This window comes from Girardinichthys multiradiatus, chromosome 5 (genome assembly GCF_021462225.1).
Source record: "Girardinichthys multiradiatus isolate DD_20200921_A chromosome 5, DD_fGirMul_XY1, whole genome shotgun sequence".
Classification (NCBI taxonomy): domain Eukaryota; kingdom Metazoa; phylum Chordata; class Actinopteri; order Cyprinodontiformes; family Goodeidae; genus Girardinichthys; species Girardinichthys multiradiatus.
Window position 1 is genome coordinate 5,553,119 of NC_061798.1, and position 22,838 is coordinate 5,575,956.

Sequence of the window (22,838 nt, forward strand, 5' to 3'; positions counted from 1 at the left end):
GACAAGGGAGATAAAAAGAGCCTAATCACAATACAATCAGACCCAACAACCATTGCAATGTTTTTCTCCAGTTAGGTATTAATTCTTTGCTATTTGTAACAATTATTGTGAAAAAATTTCCACTTGTTATTTCACCATTGTTTAAAGGTTTTCAACACCAAGTGAAAATCCACAGCACTCATCCCACACAAAGAAGGAAAGAAAATAATAAAAGATGAATTGCAAATATACAATATGTAATCAGGGACAACAATATGGAAACAACAAATATGTTACCTAAGTTACAAGATTCACCTCACTATAAACAAATAAATATAAGCAGATTGAAAAAAACCCTAATAATATGATAAAAATGGTTTCATGAAAGGTAAGAGAATGTTGGAGTCATTTGAAGCCCAAGATAGAATACCTTACTAAAGTATTTATATGCCACATTTTCTCATCCTACTATATCAATCTTCAATACAAATTATTAGGACTTTCCGTGAAAGACTAATACAAAGTACCACATAGTTGTGATGCGGACGGAAAACAAAATTTTTTCCGAACTCTGTTTGCCCAAATATTTTTACAACAAACTTAAAAAAAATAAAATACATGAATAATAATAAATGCAGCTGTTGTGTTTCTGGCCTCAGAGGTTTGTTTGAGAACAAACATCATCATGAAGTCCTAGGAGCACAGCGGACAGGTCAGGGAGAGAGTTGTGTGGTTGGGATCAACTAGTAACAGCGGGAGCAACAGAATCAAACAACCAAGGCGGTAACAACAGAATGGAGCGAGGCATGACAGAAACCTGCAGGCTCACAAGGATCAGGTGAGCTAAATCACATTGTGTACACAGCAGCTGTGTGAGAAATAAGGCCAAGGACCTGAGGAAAATAGACTAATCACACAGAGATAATAGTAACAATATAAGCAGAAAAAGAGGAATTACTACCTAACATGAAACATCAAGAAAGCACAGGAAAAAGTCATAACATTAGTACCAGAGTACAAAACTCTGGGTCTGTTGAAAATGAAAACCCGAACCTTTATACTGAGCGTGTTCTGTACACATTAGTGAAATTGACAGTTAAAAATGGAAAAATAAACAATAAAGCAAATCTTTCGGTTGCATGCTGATGTTTTTCTCAGATGGAGTCTATCATCAAATAATGTTTGTTGAAATTATGAGACATAAGCAGGTGACTGTACATGCAGCCAGCCTGCCATTATTCTGACATGGAATGTGTCGCGGTTTAACAGTCTATTAAAACCTTTATTCATCTAGCTTGTGTGAAGATATGTGGATTCAGGACAAGATAGGAAACTGCAGTTTTCATTTAGGAAGATGATCTTTTGAAACAAATTGTGGATCACTAGATGCATAAAATATTGTTAAAATGCTATAGCTCGGTTTTAGCACTTGCAAAAGTGTTAAATTTGCATGACAAAGGAATCAGTTTTTCAAGACATGAAAAAGATAGAAAATGGACTGATGAAATGCTGCCTATCTGAGATACTGTGGGTTTTATATAAGTCAGCCCGTTGTTGTGACTATGAATCTAAAAACATTATTTAATATTTAACATTAATAATTTAATATTTTATCAAATAATATTTCGGTCTGTTAAGGGTTAATCCTGTTAATACCAGCCCAGTAAGGTGATGGTATTAGGACAAAATAGAAAGGTGTGATACGAGCTCTGACATTATTGAACAGCCAAACTCTGCACACATGGAATGAATTCACATAATTTCTTAAAATACAGGAATTTATTAACAAAAATTAGTCAACTCAAAGTCAAACATATTTCAAGTCAACAAACTCTTTACTATGCTAAAACAATCCAACTAACTACCAAGCAGAATGAAAGAATAATGAAGACTAATAGGCTATGTACAATATAAACAAGTTGATTAAAGATGATTGAAAATCATGACCAAAAGAGTGATGCAACATTACCATGCAATGTTTATGTTTGAGAACCAAGGATTATCTTGAAGAATCTGGAAATGAAGTTAAGTTAGTCTTGGAACTAACTTAGGCAATAATTGGCATACTTTAGACAATCGTTTCTAACAGGTTTTCTTCCTCGATTGTCCCATATTTACCTCCTTTAATGTGCCAATCTTCTCTGACCAGGATCAGTGTCACCACTGAATAAAAGCATCCCCACAATATGATACTGCTACCACCATGTTTTCTTATGGGTTGCGGTGTTTTCACCACACGGTATTTTTTTGCATGTTATTCACCAAAAAATACAATTTTGCTGACTGCTGCAAGCTTTCTGCCATTCTCACCATCACATGGTGCTCTTGCAAGTGTCAATACATGTTCCCATAATGTTTAGCCCAAGGTCTCTTTGCCAAAACAAGTCAGTTTATGAGCTTTTTAATTACAAAATGGGACTCAGGGATCCATATTGTAATAAAGCACTGAAACCTCTTTCTAAAAAAAAAACTTTACATATGAGATGAATGAAAGAAGGGTGACTCATTCCTGCGTGTTACTTTTACCATTTGGGAGATTCGGGATTGGATTAGTCAACCTTGTTCTTGAATCTCCAGATAACGTGTGTTGGGACCACAGCCATGGAAGCAACATGAAAACTCCAGTACAAACTTTTCTGGAACTTTCAAAATAAATTGCATTTAACCTACTTCCAACATTTGGAAAAGGGGGGGTAGCAGCAGACTTCCCATGATGCCACTGGCTGTATAAAAGCACCTTTCCAATGGTCCTTTCTCTTCCACACCGGTGATCATCGGGACAGGGGAGTCACAGCGCGCTAATGTCTCTTTGCAGGCAAACAGACATAAACTCTTCAAACTGGATCCAAGGGTGTCATACAATCATCGATCATATGCACAAGTTAAGTACGGATTAATCACTGTTTGTGTATCTGATATTCAGTCATATAAAAGGGGAAATTAAGGTATAAGCGTTGCTTGACTTTCTCTCTGAGGCCTGCAGAAGCAAACTGTGTTCCAGAGAGTTCCCTGCAGAGACACTGTCTCTACGAAGCCGAGTGGAGCGGTTTTCCCAGTCTGGAAGGAGGACAACAGGAGCCGCATCACCATGGTAACGGGCAACTTGGTTGGCCCGACAGCGAGCTGCCCCCCCCAAACAACTTCGGAGGTTAGCTGGATTTTAAAGGTGTGTGTTTGATTCTGGTGCTAAGCTATCAGCTTCTTTTGTTAGCTTTAACTGCTAACAGCTAAGAACACGTGCTTGCTGCTAAAGAATATTTACCCAGAAAGGTTGTTAGCTTTTAATCTAGTAAATAATAGTTCCCTAAACATTATTTTGCTAAACTTGATAACTAAGTAAACACCATTAAGCCCCATTTCCCCAGAAAGATTTGACTATTTTACAAAATATTTCCTTCAATATTTTGCCACTTCCTTAATAATATTGCTTTGAATATATTATTTTAATAAATACAGGCATATAATGAGACGCCACTGAGAATTAGTCATCCAGAAGGTCGGTTTTATTCAGCAGATCATTCTTTAAACATTATTTTATTAAAATAATATTTTATCTGATCTTGCATTGTGAATGGTTGTCTAAAGGTTTGCTGATTATTTCCTAAGTTGGTTCCAAGACTGACTTAACTTCATTTCCAGATTCTTCAAGATAATCCTTGGTTCTCAAACATAAACATTGCTTGGTAATGTTGCATCACTCTTTTGGTCATGATTTTCAATCATCTTGAATCAACTTGTTTATATTGTACATAGCCCATTAGGCTTCGTTATTCTTTAATTCTGCTTGGTAGTTTAGTTGGATTGTTTTAGCATAGTAAAGAGTTTGTTGACTTGAAATATGTTTGACTTTGAGTTGACTTATTTTTGTTAATAAATTCTTGTATTTTAAGAAATTGTGTGAATTCCTTCCATGTGTGTGCAGAGTTTTGCTGTTCAATAATGTCAGAGCTCGTCTCACACCTTTCTATTTTGTCCTAATACCATCACCTTACTGGGCTGGTATTCACAGGACAACCTTTAACAGACCGAAATATTATTTGATAACATATTAAATTATTAAAATTAAATAATATTTTCAGATTCATAGTCAAAACACTTGATGAAACTGCAGTATGTCAACATAGGTGGTCCTCCCTCTCACAGCAATCCAACATATTTTCAATTTAAACACAGATTTTTGTTTCACTGTACTGATGGCCTTGTTATTGATCCTTAAGAGATAAGATTGAAACCTTTTCTGGTTTTACATTTATTTGATAAAATATTAAATGTCACGCAGAATATGGATGAACTTGTTTCCATTATAAATGCAGCTATTATTTGCTATTTTCCAGAGGATGAAAGAAAATCGTTAAACTTAAAAGCATGACTCAATTGTACAAGCCAAAATTCTTTATTGGGGTATTTCACCAACAATGTCACCAAAAACATCACAATAATACAAGGGTACATAAATATCATACATATCCCATTTCCTTTAACATTTAGATTTGTGATTTATTGGATTTTAGTTACCATGGAAACTCCTAACACATAATATTATCTATCTCTTGATTCTGCCAGGAACATTTAACAGCTGAGTAGTGGGCAGTCATCACCAAAACTGGAGAGAAGCATCAGAAAAGGATAAAAATCCCACATAGTTGTCAAATCATTAGGGTATGTTCACAGTCAGTGTGTTTTGGAGGGATTTAGCTGAAGTCTTGGCTGTTCCCTCCATTAGTTCGGTGAGTTTGGCTGGGTGAGATTGATGCCATTTGGTCTCCGGTGATTCACTGACACTGAAAATGTGACTGTCCGTCTGTAAGAAACTTCGGGGTGCTGGGGGATGAATGGGATTGGGAATGGGAATGTAATCCCAACAAGATAAAAAAGCCCAAACAAAATCACTTTTAACATCTCTCTAAACCTCAGTCCATCTAACAGTTGGGACTCATCTTTATAAAATCTGCTGGAGCGAAACTAAAAACTAACCTACAGGAATAGGAGGCCAGTTTCCCTTATATCCTTTTTCATGCATATCACATTATAGTCACCAACTAACTTGTTGTACCATGTGCAACCACCACCACAGCTACAGCAAAGGGCTGGGGCAAAGATACAACGCAATTTGGTCTTTCTAAAAAGTAGCTGTATTTTGATTTGGTTTCTTTTTGGCTGAAGCAAAGTGGTTTTGGAGAGGCGGACGGGGAAGGACGTGGCAACGAGGGAGGGAAGGGTGTTTGAGACTGGGAGACAGGGAGTGGAGGCGGGAAGTGTAGCTGTGGTTGTGGTTGGCAGATGACCCTCTTAAAGCTTCAATAGGAGGCAGGTTTAAAAAAAATACCTCATGCCTGTATAATATGTCGGAGGAACCGATGAGTGGAGTTAAAATGAAGAGCCAGGACAGGTGTTGGAGGACTGTTACAGGTAAAGCTGCGCAGGAGAGTGCTGAATATGTGGATGGATCAGCAGTGATACTGTATATAGGCTGTGGGAAAATGGATCTTCCCAGGAGGTGCTGTGGCCCAACATGTGTTCTACACAATAAATACCAGCATAAATACTCCTTAAGAGTATGTCAATACCAGAATTCTATTACTTTACCTGCCACTGCAAATATAGCAAACACTGGCAGCATATGACTCGTTGCTGGAGAAACTTTGAATATGGTGGCAGTTTTTCCCCAATATTAAACATCACCCTTATCAACACCAGCACTGAAATTGATACCTCTGTCACATCTCTGCATTAAATTTCACTGGCGTAGGAAGACATGACACCATAGGAGAATAACCCTTTGGCACCCCTTCCTATGCCTTTAACACTGCAGCATTCACAATTTGATCATTGCATAAGCCAGGCTGCCATGGATTTTTCTTGAATATGTCAAAAAAATCACTGCATGAGTGCCACAGCTAGCTCTCAAAGCCTACATGTTTGTCACTGCTTCAGAACCAGTTTGATCTGCATCTGTTTGTTATGCCACAAGATTAGCTGAAAGGTGCCAACATAAATTACGAGGTTGAAGTCAACCCACCAATAGTTCTGCCCTGATCCATCTCAGGAGGTAGTACTAAACCAGTACTCACCTAATACGGGGTAATACGGGACTGTAGACCAACTATGACGTATTAAAAAGCACAGACCACAGCAGCAGCACAGTCTGTGGGGGCTTACAGGGCGGATACATCATATCACCCTCTAGTGTCCATCATGGTTGTGTGTTAATTGTGGAACTATGTTCGGAAAGGGGCAAAAAGTAGAAATAAATGGCTCAAACATGATAAACATTTCTACATATTTTGAAGCAAAGGCTTTCAGCATTTTGAAAATCCAGAATTTTCTAACTTCCTGCAGAGAATAGCTGTGCTGCACTGCTAACAATAGTCAGTCAGTCAGTCATTTTCTACCTCTTATTCCATAGTGGGTCGCGGGGGAGCTGGTGCCTACCTCCAGCAGTCTATGGGCGAGAGTCAGGGTACACCCTGGACAGGTCGCCAGCTAACAATAGTTTGTGTGTAAAAAGAAATAACATGCATAAAATTCCTATTTAGATGTATTATTTACAGTTTTTTTGTGCTACAGCTAAGAACAGCTTGGTAGCATTTCAACTTATGAACAAAAGATGACATTGTCTGCTGCTGTTTGTATAATTTTTTGTTGAGATAAGCTGCTATGTTACTTGCACCAAAATGGAGAGCTGCTTACCTCCTGGGCCAACACCTACAGTACAGTGGCATTTTTGGATTGTTCCAAAAAAACTATTCCGAGACTTCTTATACAGAATACTAATACTAGAGAGATAAAGTCTATATTATCTTATATTAAGTGTTGTTTTTTTTTCCACTGTTTTCCAGCGAACAAATGAAGTCTGCCCTGCTGATTCAGAGCTTTGGGAGAAATCAAGAAATTTGTCAAAACCAATCAAACATCACGACTTAAATGAGGAGAATGGCAGAAATGCTATTGTTAAGATCAAGTTGCAAAGTGCAGACCTAAAAGCAGCAATTTCCACCAAAACCATGTCATGCAGTACAACCTGACAGCAGGAAATAAGGGTAACGCTTAATCAAAAGGGTCCAAGTGGATAAGGACTGAATTTAGTGGTGAGATCACCATGGCAACGGGGACCTCCATGGTGTGACGCATGTTAAAGAATGTGGGAGGAAGTTACATGTTGAAGTGAAGGGAATTGCTCTTTACTCGCAGTTTTGGGAGACTCTCGTGTTAGAATGCTCAGTTACAAACTCCATGCTCACACTGACTCAAGCACACACACAAACAGTTACATCACAGATAACACAAGTTATATAACAAGACCTCATCGACACTGTACTGATTACTTCAAGCTCACATTAGTGTCCTCAACCCGAAATAAATACACATAGAAATGCATGTTCCCTGATGGCAGCAGCACAAAATATTCAAAATAACAACAAACGCTATAGTAAAAGATTGCACATTTTCAAAAGGTAAAAATAACAACTGCTCCTACATGTTTTAACACAAAAAAAGATGATCTCTGTTTAGTTTTAAAAATACACCTCCATTAGTATTCTTCAAAGCTTAGATCCTAGATGCTGCAGTATATTCTAAATATCTAAGATTCCTATGAATCACATAAGGCTGCAGTCAAGAGGCGAGGGTGTGTGGATGCGTTTGGGGAAAGTAACGTTGAAATAAAATCCAGCAGACCAGCAGGTGGGAATGACGAGGCATGGCGTCATGCGGTTCTGGAAGAAACAGATCAAAACACGACAAAATGCAACAATATTAAAATGACCTTTCTTTACTATTAGTAGAACTAACCTGACTCTTTGGCCAGTTAGTGAAGTAGTGAACTTCAATAAAGAAATAAATAAATAGAAAATGTTTTAATTGTAAATCAAAATGAAGATACTTGGTAGAAAAACTAATCTGCATTGCATTTTCTCTAAACCAACGTCCTGCATCAGGGGTGTCCAAACCTTCTGCCCCGTGGGCCAAAATTGCAAAGCTGAAAGTACTCAGGGACCATAATTTCTTTTTTTTCAATTAAAAATACTAAATAATTAAATGGTGAGTTCTTTTCTTTTCACCTGCTCAGGAATAAATCAAACCAGAAATATTTTAAAGATACAAAGTGGAAAAGGAATTATTGTAGGTCTGAAAAAGGCTCTAGGATATTTGCCTTAATAAAGGATAGGTGCAGAGTTTCCTTACTTTTTGGGTGGAATGTTTTCTATTTTGTTGGTGTAGAAAGTGATTTTAGTTTATTCCCTGCTACAAAACAGCATTACAAAAAGTATACATTTGCTGAAGGGCCAAATCTCCTGTATCCATGTTTGAGACTCTTATTTTGAAGTGAGAACGGAAGTAGTATAATAGTTCTGTTTCCTGTTGAGTTTGCTAATAAATTCTGTTGTTTGGGCAGAATGACAACACTCCGCTTCAAAGGCGTTGAGTTAGTCAGTAGAAAATAAAATGTACAGACAGACAGACAAGCTATGAGCGATTTAAAACCACTGAGTGGCTGTTAGCCACTATTTACAGTGAAGTTGGCCTCTGCTTCGAGCTTTCTATCAGAGCTAAACAAAAGAGCCATTCCACAATATTTAACAAGTCTGGACAGCATCTATGGTTCAAAATCTAAAAGACAAACTGATCAAGCCTGCATTAAATGATCTTATAGAGATTCTTTAAAACATCATGTGAAATTGACATTGTTTAATATACATTGTATTCTGTTTGTGAAATAAACAATAAGTGAGCTTTTTCACAGCTTGTAGCCTTTAAGATCACTTCAGAATTAGACAAGCAAAAGAACTGCAATACATGGACTGGATAAACCTGGAATGGATTATTCTGCATTGGTTACAGACTCTTTAAAGCAATTTGTGATTGGTGAAGTCTTTGGTTGTAAAAAGGAAAGGCAATTCTTATTTTTCCAATCCCAGTCTTCTTCTCTCGTCTGGATGGATTGTTTTACCCTAACTGATTTATTTAAGCTATATTTAGCTATATCTTTGAGGATTAATACTTACTGCCATTTACGTCAGGCTACAATAAAAAATGGACAGCTTAACGTTGAGCTGAGCTGATATTTTTATATCCTACCAAATCATTTAACAATACATATCTTATGTGAATAGCCCCCAACTGACGCTCTGATTAGAGGGGTGGTCCACTGAGTGGGTGAGCAAATGTAGTGCAGCGTTTCAGTGGTTAACATTGACTTATCAGATTTTCAGCATGGTTCAGACTCAGTTCCCCAATTGTGCTGTTTTACCCTCCAGAAGGTGAACCAAGAGTTTAGCCAGGGTCAGAACATCACTCTGCAAAGGGTCTACAATATGCTTAATTGTATCTAAAATACAAATGTCTGATGGAACCAGAGCAAGTTTTCATGATGCTTACATTGAAATCACATGTTGCCCATTTAAAGGGCTGTTCTAACAAACTCACCCTGTTTACTCCCAGAAGTAGCGCAGATACCATATAGTTTCATTCTTCAGCTGAGGACCGAACAGTGGGTTGGCCTGGGCCAGAATGGCTATTAACCAACTGAGAGAGAGGAGACAGAGAGAGATGTTAACCAATACATCAGTCAGTCAGGGTCCAATAGCATGATGACTGATGGGAGTTTCTCAGTGAGTCAGATGCCGCTGCTTCAATAGCATAAAATCACTTTAAAGTGGCACGTCTAGCAGAAGATAACACACGTGACACATGGTTTATGTAAAGCTGCATTTATGTTGCTACACCCACAGTCTATGCAATGATCATAAGCTATGCACATAGGGCTGGGCGATATGGCTTAAAAATAAAATCTCTGATTTTTTAATACCAAATCCGATTAATCGATTTAGGATATTTTGACGATTTTTGACACGAACCCCATCTAGTTGGGGACTGTTATTAGTTGATGCAGGGGTAGACCAAGCTCAGCCTGTACTTCACTCAGTTCTCTTCGTTTTTTACAACTGTAAGAAAAGGCAGCAGTAGCCTTTTTACAAACCCCTATGGCACGTTCAATCTGTGGGTCCTTCACACCATTCTCTGTATAATAATGAAAACACAAATGCATCAGGTTTACTGTTATAATAAGCTACAATTAACTTAATGGTCAATTTTTACTTTTTTCTCTGATATTATTTTACAGATGTAGGGACAGACACACACATGCTCACATGGTACATGTATATACCATCATGATAAATCATGATGGTATATACATACATTTTGTATAAATATGTATTATTTGATTAAAATACATGAATTGCTTATGCATTAAGTGTGCTGTGTATTTTCTGTGGGAAAATGGCCATGAATGCATGTCAAATGACAAAAAAGACGCTATGTATGACATGTATATAAAATACAAAATAAGATTTACTAAATATATATAGATTTGATTCTTACGTATGGCATTATGTAGTTTATGTCCAAAGCACTGGAGGTTTGGCCACCCGATGTCTTTCAGAGCTTTAATAATGTTGGTGCCGCTGTCTGTTGTCATACAGATGAGTCGGTCTTTGGAAAGGTTCCAGGAGTCCTTTTAACCCCTCGGCAATGACCTGACTTTTGTGACCATCGGGAAAGTCAGCTGTTTGTAGGTAGACACTTCGTAGAGCCCAATCATCGTCGACAAAATGCGCAGTCAAACTCATATATGGCTCCATTGTCCGACTGGCCCACAAGTCTGTTGTGGCAGAGTAAAAACTTACAGCCGCCAGCTCTGTTGCAATACTTTCACGTGTGCAGTTGTACAGGTGGGGCAAGGCAACTTCAGCAAAATATTTCCGGCTAGGTAGTACATACCTTGCGTCTAAAGTTTTCAGCAGGTGAATGAAGCCAGACTTTTCCACTGTATAAATAGGCACAGTATCTTTGGCAATAAACAACGCAACAGCATCCGTGATCGCTTTCCATCGGGCCCCAGTCTTTTCATAGGGAACACTGTATGAAAATGATTCCCCTAAGGTGGGTTGTCTCTTGGCAGGGATTTCTGGTCTGTTGCTGTCCTGAGCTTTTCGTAGAGAGCAGCATTTCTCCCACTCCACTGAGTGCTTCAATTTCTAGTGTTGAAATAAATTCGTAGTGCTTCCACCTTTAGTAGCAACAGGCTTTAAACAGATTTTACAACGTGCTGTGTGTTGCTCCAAGTCCGTGGTCGCGAAACCGAACCAGTTCCATATAATTGATGAAGTCGTGCCTTTTTTGGGAACAAGGTCTTCCTTGCTAGATGCCATTTTCGGTGTTTCTACGAGAGACAGGTCTACTGACGTCACTCAACTACAGAGGCCCGAGGAGTTCACTGGCGCAACAGAAAAAAATTCAGATTTCCCAAAAATAAAATCTTCATTAATTGCAAATTTGAATTAATTGATAAAATCGATTTATCGCCCAGCCCTATATGCACAGTTATATTAATCTGTGCGATCCTGCGCAACGTCTACTCCTCCTTTTAGAAAAGGTGGACGGTGTGGTTTTGAATGAGGGTTCATGTAACTTGTGTGATGTTTGGTGCAAGAAAAGTATAAAATAAGTAAACGCGTGTTTTGTGAGTTTTAGGTGCTCAGATGTCATGGCAGACATGCAAGCACCTTACCAATAAGATTAGGTCACCTCTGTTTGCTGATAGGCAACTTTATTTAGAAAGATATTGAAGTAATGGGACAAAACGTTAGTTGCTTCAGCGTGCTTCCACTGAAGAGAATAAACATCTAAGCTATCAGGAGATACTTAAAAACATTATTTAATTTCCAGATAATTAACTATTAATGACCTAATTTATTAGTTTTGGTAAATAAAAAACAGTTGGTGTAAATTATGTGTGAATTTATGAGGTGCTTGATCTACTACTACTTTTTTTCAGCCTTTCTTTCATATTTTGGAAAGAGTATCGGTATATGTTTTAGTTTATGAACTGAGAGCCAGAGTGACAACCTTTGGTCCCATTCTTTAAAGCTTGTCTATATATCTTTGCTGATTAGTAACTACTAACTACATCATTTCATTTCTCGTCATGTCTGGCATGAGTTCTGAGCCCTTTACAAGATACACAACACATCATTTTGATGATTTAACACATTTATAGCATCTAACACGTAGAAGTTGCATTCACTACCATTCAACATCTACTCTGTCTTCTTTACCATAAAATGTCATTTGTGGGAGAAGGAGATGGTGCAACAAAGACCCCACTAGACCTACACCTGTATCAGTGATGAGGGTAAGACGCTACAGCCTTGTTCATTTATATATCAGGAATGGTTACAAAATTTAGCCACATACAGTTGTTGACAAAAGTATTCGTCCCTCTGTTGGTGCCATGCCTGCCGCCTCCCTCTTGCTGAGATAGGCTGGGTGGTTAATGATGCATTAGTTGACCCAACAGATCATTAACCTCAGTGGAAGCACTTTTATCCCATTGCAGCAATGATTTCCACTATCTTCCAGTCCTTTTAGAGAACTACAGCTTTAATTTCAATAAATACATCTATGGGGCTGCACGGTGGCGCAGTTGGTAGCACTGTTGCCTTGCAGCAAGAAGGTCCTGGGTTCGATTCCTGACCGGGGGTCTTTCTGCATGGAGTTTGCATGTTCTCCCCGTGCATGCGTGGGTTCTCAGCAGGTACTCCGGCTTCCTCCCACAGTCCAAAGACATGCCTGTTAGATTAATTGGTAACTCTAAATTGTCCTTAGGTGTATGAATAAGTGTGTGCATGGTGGTTTGTGTGTTGCTCTGTGATGGACTGGTGACCTGTCCAGGGTGTACCCCACCTCTCGCCCGTAGACTGCTGGAGATAGGCACCAGCTCCCCCATTACCCACTATGGAATAAGCGGTAGAAAATGACTGACTGACATCTATGAAACATATTTTCAAATGTAAAAAGGTTTTTTAAGTCATTTGCTCCACTATCAAAGTGCAAATATAGACGTCAAGTAGAAAGCTCTGGCAAACAGCTAAGAGGGAACAATTACATGTCCCACTGATCAAGTCAAACATATTTAACGCACTTGGGAGACATTTTGTTGTAATTTGGAAAGCCCTAAACGTCCACATAGAGCAGGATGTGTAGCTTCAGAAGTAGAAGGTGGAAGCATTATTTAACATAAATAACAAAGCAATAAATTAGACAGTGTTGTAACTAATAATTCAGTGACAGTTCTAGACTCCTCTGCTGTACACTAGGGCAAGCATGGCATACTTTTAAAACCCTGAAATGTAATTCATAAAATATAACTATAAGCTTAAAAACAGAAATATAGTTTCAATACATTTTATCCTGAAACTGTAAAATGACCTATATTTTGGATGTTCTGCCAATTCAATTCAAAAATACTTAAATTCCCAAAGGAAGTTAGGTATTGTAGAAGCTCACTTTTCCAAGTGTCTTCATAGAGACATCGTAGATGGTGGTGGCTGTGGGCAGGAAGGATCTCCTGTCTTACAGCAGAACCGAAGGAGCCTCTGACTGAAGAAGACTAAAGACACTGTGTTGTTATATGACAACAACATCTCAGGGTTGTCCATTATGTTCTGACTCTAATAAAGCATCCTTCCTCGTACAATCATCTCCAGATGTTCTAGAGGAGTCCCAAGAACAGAACCGGCCTTTTGATCAGCTTTCTGAGCTGTTTTAAGTCACTGAATGATGCTGCTACCCCAGCAGATGATGGCAGAAGAGATCACACTCTCCACTTCAGACTTATAGAAGAGCTTAGGACCTTGAATGTTTGCAGCATCTTGCTGCAAACATCAAAGGACCTAAGCTTCCTCAAGAAGTACAGTCTGCTCTGTCCCTTTTTGTAGATGGCTTCACAGTTACATCTCCACTCCAGTCTGTTGTCCAGGTGAACACTGAGGTCTTTATACTCATCCACCACCTTCACTTCTTCTCCCATAATGGAAACTGTAGAATCCCCAGTTATCATGACAGTTCCCACACCATGTCATATTTCTCGCTTCATCCTCAGGCTTGCAGGCATTTTTTAAAAAAATAAATAAAGCTAAAGCTATTTTAAACCAGTTGTCTAGAAAATTTAGAAACTAGTAATAAACCCACTGATACCTGCTGTCTTCTTAAAGCTACATAGCTCCCTCTAGTGGTGGAAAGAAAATATTGTGAGCAGCTTCCACACCTCATCGCCAAAATGTTTGAAGAGAACCTAATGTTTTGATGATTTTAATGTTTTTTTAATTTGGCATACTGAAAAGTAGTCAGAAACTTTAAGTTTTGATGGTTTGTGATAATCATAAACACATCACATTCATCTAAAAAGTAAATATTGACAGTTCTGACCCTTCTTCCTCACACCGTATGGAACTCTGACAGGTTGGGAACCAGCTTCTAGAACAAATCCTGACTGCTGTGACCCATCTGTTTGCTGCAGATGTTGGCTTTTATTTCTCCTACAGCGTTTTGTGAACCGACCAGTGGGGTTCTCAATGAGGTTAAGCTTTTTGGAGATATTTGACCACAACTCCAAAATTTCTGGAGTGTTGTGGTTGTTTAGACTTTGTAACTTTTGCCTTATTGTGGATTTACACAGCGTCCGTCTCCGCTCCGCCCTTCGCCGTCGTCCTGATTTACTTTAGAAATGCTCCGTTCCGAAACACAGAGTTGCTGCGAGAAACATGCTAGATCACGCGATAAAAGCCAGTGATAAATGCGAAAGTCAGACCACAACAATTAATTCTGTGGAAAATGAACGTAAAACAACAGTTAAAACTGCTTCGCTTTTTAGGGGTTTTTTTTGTATCTAGATATTTTCACGGGTTTTGTTCTGCAATGGGCGTGTACACTGAGGAGAGAAGCTTTTTTTCTGCTTATTTTGGTGCATTTAATGTTTAATTGTTTAGGTTTTGATGTGGGAGTTTGTATATAGCACAGTAAATGATCTGATGTATACAACTGCTAAGATGTACATAGAATTGGGTTGAATTCTAACCAGATGGTGGCGCACACACAGCCCTGGACTACAGCAGAACCTTTCAAAACCAGTTTGGGATTTGTGGAAGCTTTATAAAGGGCTATATTAGTGCTTTTTGACATCAGCACAACCTGAGAACTGGTCCAGCTCCAAAACTACAGTATTTAGAAACTTGAACTTGGACTAGACTGTTCTACACTAATACCAGAATCTTATAAATAAAAGCAGCAGATTAACAATGCTCAAGGTAATGAAAAATTAGGTGGAATTGCCTTTTAATTGTTTCCCAAATCGAAAGCTGCAATCAGAAGCCAACTTCAGCTACGTCCTGCGGAGGCAGTGTAAATTCTCTCACTGACTATAAAGGGTAGGTAATTACTGCGGAGTTCGTACCATGGCGGAGCGGAGACGGATGCTGGGTAAATCTGGGGATTACGATATGGTGCTCCATCTTGCTGGAAGATCCGTAGCTCATCACCAAATTGTTCCTGGATTGTTGGAGGAAGCCGTTTCCATATGACGTCTTGATTCCATCCTTTCTGCGTGCCGTGTCTTTGGGCAGGACTGTGAGGAAGCCCACACGTGGATTGTATCAGGATGCTTTGTTGTTGGCTCTTGCTTTTTCTTCTCTGGAAACTTTATTTCCCAAATGTCCCAAACAGGGAGGAGGGGTTCAGCCGAGAAAATCTTTGCACCAGCCTTCTACTCTCCATCCCTCAACGTTCTGCAGAAATTCGGCCTGTCCTTGAAGCATTTCTTGGGCAGGACGTTTTCACCTCACCATTCATGCAGATGGACTACAGCTGGACGTCTGGACACCTCACCTTGAGACAAGGTTCAGTCTTCAGTAGATTGATAGAGTGATTTCAGCTGGACTGTTTCACAGCTTCACCACTGCTGACAACATCACTATACTAAAATTTAGTTTAGCTTTTAAAATTTGCAAATGAAGCTCTGGAAGACATTAATGAACATCAGACCACTCAGCACAATAATCTCAATGCTATGTGAACTGTCACCATAGGAACTAAAGCAGCATAGTTGTGTCATCGCATAAGCTTCTGGCTGTCCGTTTATTTTAAGCTAATGTTTTAAAAATGCATGTAACCCCATGGATGTTACAAAATAACAGCAGGCTCACAATAAGAACAGGAGAAATGTTTGTACTCACAACAAGTAGCAGCAGACAGCTGTGAGGATGAGACTGGTGACGATCACACTGTAAAAGGACAAACACAAGTTGCTCATGTTTCTGTCCAGTATCATTATTACATTTTTTTACAGGCAGAATTCTGTATAAAGTTAATAATGCAAACATTTATCATCACCACTGACTGAAAAAAAAGTCCTTTAGTTTACTGAAGATAAGAAGCAGATCCCAACTTACAGTAAGCCCATGGCTCACAGTAAAAAGCAGCCACCCAAAGAATTCAGCACTGCTGGGGGCCCGTCTTTAATGTTTCTGTGAGTGAATATCATCTGCATGATAAGTCTGCTTTTATAGGGTAATTCAAGAGCAACTTCCTTTCTAGCTTCAAAATAAGAGTCTCAAACTCTACAGGGCGCCAATAGCACACAGCGTTTTATCCAGCCACCATATTAATATCTTATACTAACTTTACCAGACAAACCAACACGATGAGGGATTCTTGACAGTACTTCATGATCAAACCTTGAGAATCTCATAATGGCACACTACGGCCCAGTTAGAATGATCTAAACTGAAGCACAAGGTGCACAGATGGCATGGCGGATGTTTTGTTGCAAATCCAAGCTGCTTGGTTCTGCAATGTTCAGTTCTGAGAGACTGTTTCAGGAGAGGCATGTGGTTTTTGTTCGGGCATGTTATAGTGATGCAGTGCACGATTGTGGGATATTTAACTGAAGCAGAAAAGCATTGTCAGCAGTGTGGTCACTTTTTCATTTAAAATGAAGAGGAGATGGGCAAATGAAAGTTCTGCGAAAAAGTATTTAGGCGGTCCCTTAAAGATTTCTTTTGTTTTTGCTTTTTGGGTCATACCTAAATGTTTCAGGTTTTAAAGATGACCTGGGTAAAAGCAGTTTTTAAATGACGATTTAATTTATTCAGAGAAAAAAACCAAATCTAGCAATATGTGTACCAGTTTTCAGTACTTTTGTGTGTGTTTATGTGGTAATAAATGTTAATTCGTTTAGTAATAAAATCTCAAAATATTTCAGTTTAACATATTTATACCAGCGGCTACTGACCTCATTACGCTCTTTTGCGTGCAATGCTGTGTTCATGTCCAACAGGGAAATTTGCCCACTCTTCCACTCCCTCAGTGTCACAATGATGTGTTTAGGTCCCGAAACATGGTACTGTTTGATTTCAAGTGAATCGGTACTCGATAGTACCGACAGAATTCGTCGGTACCTATAAAAGTACCGAATTAAATACCCATCCCTATGTCCTCGCACAGCTTGATGCATCTGTTCGGAGTGCCCCGTGGATATCTTTGACCATCGATGAGTCTACAGATGGAACTGATAACGCCCAGCTTTTGGTGTATGGAAGATTTTATCAGAAAGATAAGAAAGGGCTCTGTGAGGATTTGCTGGTGAAACACTTGAAACATGCACTAGAGGAGAGGCCAGAACATTTTGCTCATCAGCTTGCTTAGGGCATCCTCATCTCTTCAGCATCACATCTTAAAGGAGACTGTGAAAACTTTCAAAAACTGCAGGAACAGATTCAGGGTCACAGAGATGTTTCTCCCTATGTTGACTTCATACGAAAGCAAACTGAAAACTGCCTTGAGCAGCAGCTCCTCCTGCTGATCCAGAATCCTTTACTCATTAGAGAAGTCAAGGGACTCTCAAATGAGGCAACACAGACGTTCAGGTGAGTACATGCAGCTTGAGCTCATCAAATGCAGAATAAAGAGAGTATTTGGGGGAAACTGACCCTGCTGCCTTCTGGCTACAGACTGTGTCTGAGAAGGTGTTCCCTGGTCTAACCAAAGTAGCCCATTTCTGTCATTAAGAAAAGTACAATAAAAGAATAATCAAAAGAGAAAAGGTTTTAAAAGCTCTGTTTCCATTTTCCCTCTAAAAGAGACATTTTATTTACTGTTTTCTGAAGGTGCTGACCTGCTTTTCTTCAATATAAAATTTTTTAGGTTGATATTTCTGTAATTTAAGCAAAAAAAAAGAGATAAAGGTTTGCTTAGTCTGTTTCACTTGTTTTTTTTCTAAAAGAAACACTTTTTATTTATTATTTTCTGTTTTCTGAAGATGGTAAGATGGTAATGTTTTATGTAATCTTGTAATTCATTAGATCGGAGCATGATGCGTTGCTTTTTAGAACCTTTTAGCCTACTTCTTGTTGTCAGACAGGTTCTATTTAAAGGATTTCTTGATATAACGTTTGATGTCCCGCAATAACCAGGCCTAGGTGTGGCAGTCATCATCCATTTGTTTTTTCTTAAAGTGATAGAAACAAGACAGAAACTGACCAAGAAGACTGCCAAGAGCATGACAGTCACACAGTATGAGCTACAGTAGTTCCCAACAAGTACTGGATATGTTCTACATGTCACAACCATTTCCTGTATTCTTCACAGACCTGAATTAAAGAACAGTGTCACAATACAAAAACTGTTTCTTCTACACAAAACATCCACGCCTGGCTAAAATTTTCCAAAACCTCTTGGACCTTTTACAATATAATAGTCAACTGGTCTGATGGAACCAAACTAGTGCATTAGTGCCCTGCGTATCACCAAGAAGAACACTATGTCCACAGTCACATCATGATCTGCAGTTACTTCTCTTCAGAAGAGTTTTTGTCAAGGTAAATGAAATTTACTAGCCATTTATGACCCAGAACCTACAGGTGTCTGCTGAAAAGCTGAAGATAAAGGATTGGATTTTATTTTTAAGCATCACAGTCTGAGAGTACCAGCAAAGATTCAAATCAAGAAAATTATGACTTCAACAAAAGTAAAAAAAAATTTTAAGTATGGCGTCATCACAAAAGACCAGAACAAAATCTGACAGAAATGTTGTTAAGTAACCCAAAGACAGCTGTGGACAAGAGATGTCCTCACAATCTGATAGAGTTGGAGAACATCGGCAAATATTCCCCAGTTAAGATGTGTGATGCTGAAAACCACCTGTCAAAGAAGACTGAATGCTAACATTAAATTAAACGTGCTTCAATAAAGTATTCATCAAATGGTGTGTAAACTTATGCAGCGTAATTACTGAAGCTTGCTTTATTTTTTAGATTTGTCTTTAACAAATGTGTTTGTTTTCTGTTGAATAGTGTGGAACACTTTAGGTAAAACATTTTTTGGAACATTATTTTCATGGTTTTAATACTTTAAGGCGAAAAAACAGGTATTTCAACAAGGGTGTGTATACTTTTGATAGCCAGTGTAAATAAATGAAAGTACAACAGGAACCAAAAATGAAAAATAAACGTTTTCATTGATGTGTGAATGATCTGACCGCTGAGCACGTTGCTGGGACACAGTGTGTACTGAGGTTAAGGATGCAGGGATGATGGAGGGATTATATCCCTGGTGACGCAAGGCCTGCATCACGACTCAAGCAAAGCTCTTCTTCATTTCCAAACAGGCTACACAGACCTACACAGACAAATCATCTGATCTGGAGAGAGCTATTACACACGGATGCAGGATTCTCAACATTCATGGTTCAATTAAGGAGAATTTAATATAGGATTAGGTACCTACCCGCGGTTGGGTCCTTTCGGCACTAAAAATGGAGCCACGACCCCCACCAGCGCCCACAACGTGGTGAAGCAGATCATCGGCAGGGCGAGAGAGTGAGACGCCATGGCTGCAGTCAAGAGAAGCCGCAGATATGGAGAAATTTCTTCGGTTTGTCTTCGATAAGAAGCGCATCAATGGCTCCAGTAAACCCGTCGCTTCCGCGTTGTTCCCGCCCACTCAAGGTGAAGTGGTTTGTGATAGGTCCAGAGCACAGAGACTGCTGCGTTTGATTGGTGAAGGTCGCTGTCTCTCTGTATCACAGTAGATAAGGTTGGATAGATCTGTGTGCCTGTAGATTAACATGTGTTAATCAGTTATGGTGAAGCTTTATATGATAAATAAAAACATTTAGATACAGATATAATTAATTTATTTTGATCAACATTATATTCACAAATTCAAACACAATGCATGTTCCTTTTAGCAGTCAAAAACAGAAGGATCGGTGGATAGGTCTTATTCCATTTAGGCGAACCCTGCTTTTGAAATATAAACCCAACTGTTACTGGTTTTTAACTTTTTTCTCAGAAATTCTCCAGGTGCTGGAATTCCGAACCTCCAGAGATTCTGGATGGAGATCAGGGTTAGACTCCAACATCTTTGACAGTATTCGCTCAAAAGTCAGACAGGTTCCTGACTGTAGGTCCAGTAATAACCAATGTCATTTTATTATTAAAAAAGTCCCCTCTACATTAACATGGGGTATTTGAACCTAAACCCTTTTAAGCCCTTTGACATTTTTTGTGTGTTTTTAATTTTATTTATGCAGAATGTGGCTGTTCTGATGCAAATAGTATAAAATTTGACCAGGTTGTGTATTTTGTAGTGAATTTTAAGTATTTCATATGCATTTTAAACGAAATAAAGCAATCTTTTTTTGCCCTACTGACTACTATTCAAAAGGCATTTTTGAAAACACTGTCATTTGATTTCTATGTAATATTCTGCCATACAGAGGCTTAATTGATGAAGCCTCTCTGCTGCTTTAACAATTTATTATTTGGAACCTTCTTCCAGGTATATTGAGCATCTGGAATTTGCCTGCTGGTAGCTCATCTCCTTCGGTTGCAATAATTTTTCCTCTTGTTGGAGAAAACCCCTCCCCTTCCCTGATGGATCTCATATTCTGGAAGCAAGACAGGTAGTTAGCAAAATAATCACAAGAAAATTAAATGTAATCATTCAAACTGTATTGGATGAGAAAAAGGTATATTAACATTGTATTCTTACAGTGACCTATTTTGCTCCATTGAACGCAGTCATCTTGCTCGGAACCAAAAAGGATAAAGAGTAAAGTCCACACAGTTCCCTTATACTAACATACACTTGGAGGTGGGGCAAGAACTGATAAGAAAAGCCCCAAAACCAAGAACCCCAAGTGCTTCCTGAGATAGCCCAGGATCACATTAAAACAAAAAACACAAAAAATAGCTCCTTACATGGTCACAACATTGGATCCAGTTGGAACAAATATCTAGTTTAGGGGCAGATGGACCCATATTCCATCTCCTTCCAGGACATCCTTAAGGGGGTGATAACTTCTGAGGTATGTGCTTTGCACACAGTAGAACCCCTGGCAAAACCCGAGAGGTCACCAGGACATACGAAAAGGGCAACATTTTAACACCACTTCTTCTTTAACCTGAAAAGAATTACCCATTCCTCTAACAACTGCTAAACACAATAAACACATAGATCCTAATAACAAATATTCCGACACTCTGTTGAACACTATTCAGCCAAACTTATCCAGTCTGAATGGTGCAATAGCAATTAAGTCTTTCCACAGTTGGATAAGTTAGCCAATTTCTGGGGGTTCTTCATGATCAAGGTTTTTTTCTGATGTAGTGCTGTAAGGTGTACAGACCTACAGGGGTTGGACAATGAAACTGAAACACCTGTCATTTTAGTGTGGGAGGTTTCATGGCTAAATTGGACCAGCCTGGTAGCCAGTCTTCATTGATTGCACATTGCACCAGTAAGAGCAGAGTGTGAAGGTTCAATTAGCAGGGTAAGAGCACAGGTTTGCTCAAAATATTGAAATGCACACAACATTATGGGTGACATACCAGAGTTCAAAAGAGGACAAATTGTTGGTGCACGTCTTGCTGGCGCATCTGTGACCAAGACAGCAAGTCTTTGTGATGTATCAAGAGCCACGGTATCCATGGTAATGTCAGCATACCACCAAGAAGGACGAACCACATCCAACAGGATTAACTGTGGACGCAAGAGGAAGCTGTCTGAAAGGGATGTTTGGGTGCTAACCCGGATTGTATCCAAAAAACATAAAACCACGGCTGCCCAAATCACGGCAGAATTAAATGTGCACCTCAACTCTCATGTTTCCACCAGAACTGTCCGTCGGGAGCTCCACAGGGTCAATATACACGGCCGGGCTGCTATAGCCAAACCTTTGCTCACTCATGCCAATGCCAAACGTCGGTTTCAATGGTGCAAGGAGCACAAATCTTGGGCTGTGGATAATGTGAAACATGTATTGTTCTCTGATGAGTCCACCTTTACTGTTTTCCCCACATCCGGGAGAGTTACGGTGTGGAGAAGCCCCAAAGAAGCGTACCACCCAGACTGTTGCATGCCCAGAGTGAAGCATGGGGGTGGATCAGTGATGGTTTGGGCTGCCATATCATGGCATTCCCTTGGCCCAATACTTGTGCTAGATGGGCGCGTCACTGCCAAGGACTACCGAACCATTCTTGAGGACCATGTGCATCCAATGGTTCAAATAATGTATCCTGAAGGCGGTGCCATGTATCAGGATGGCAATGTACCAATACACACAGCAAGACTGGTGAAAGATTGGTTTGATGAACATGAAAGTGAAGTTGAACATCTCCCATGGTCTGCACAGTCACCAGATCTAAATATTATTGAGCCACTTTGGGGTGTTTTGGAGGAGCGCGTCAGGAAACGTTTTCCTCCACCAGTATCACGTAGTGACCTGGTCACTATCCTGCAAGAAGAATGGCTTAAAATCCCTCTGACCACTGTGCAGGACTTGTATATGTCATTCCCAAGACGAATTGACGCTGTATTGGCCGCAAAAGGAGGCCCTACACCATACTAATAAATTATTGTGGTCTAAAACCAGGTGTTTCAGTTTTATTGTCCAACCCCTGTACTTCAGCCAGAAGGTGTGGATAATGTTGGTGCCTGTTAGCGTACAATTCTTCATA

General features: G+C 39.3%; 1 protein-coding gene across 1 annotated transcript; it reads right to left on the reverse strand.

Annotated features, from left to right (window-relative positions):
- Window positions 1-4,356: 4,356 nt before the first annotated feature.
- atpv0e2 (ATPase H+ transporting V0 subunit e2) lies at window positions 4,357-19,836 on the reverse strand. Its single transcript, XM_047366618.1, has 4 exons — window positions 19,603-19,836; window positions 16,053-16,100; window positions 9,406-9,504; window positions 4,357-7,694 (listed from the first exon to the last, which is right to left on the reverse strand). The coding sequence occupies exons 1-3, from the start codon at window positions 19,704-19,706 to the stop codon at window positions 9,411-9,413; spliced, it is 246 nt and encodes an 81-aa protein (XP_047222574.1). The 5' UTR covers window positions 19,707-19,836; the 3' UTR covers window positions 4,357-7,694; window positions 9,406-9,410.
- Window positions 19,837-22,838: the final 3,002 nt, after the last annotated feature.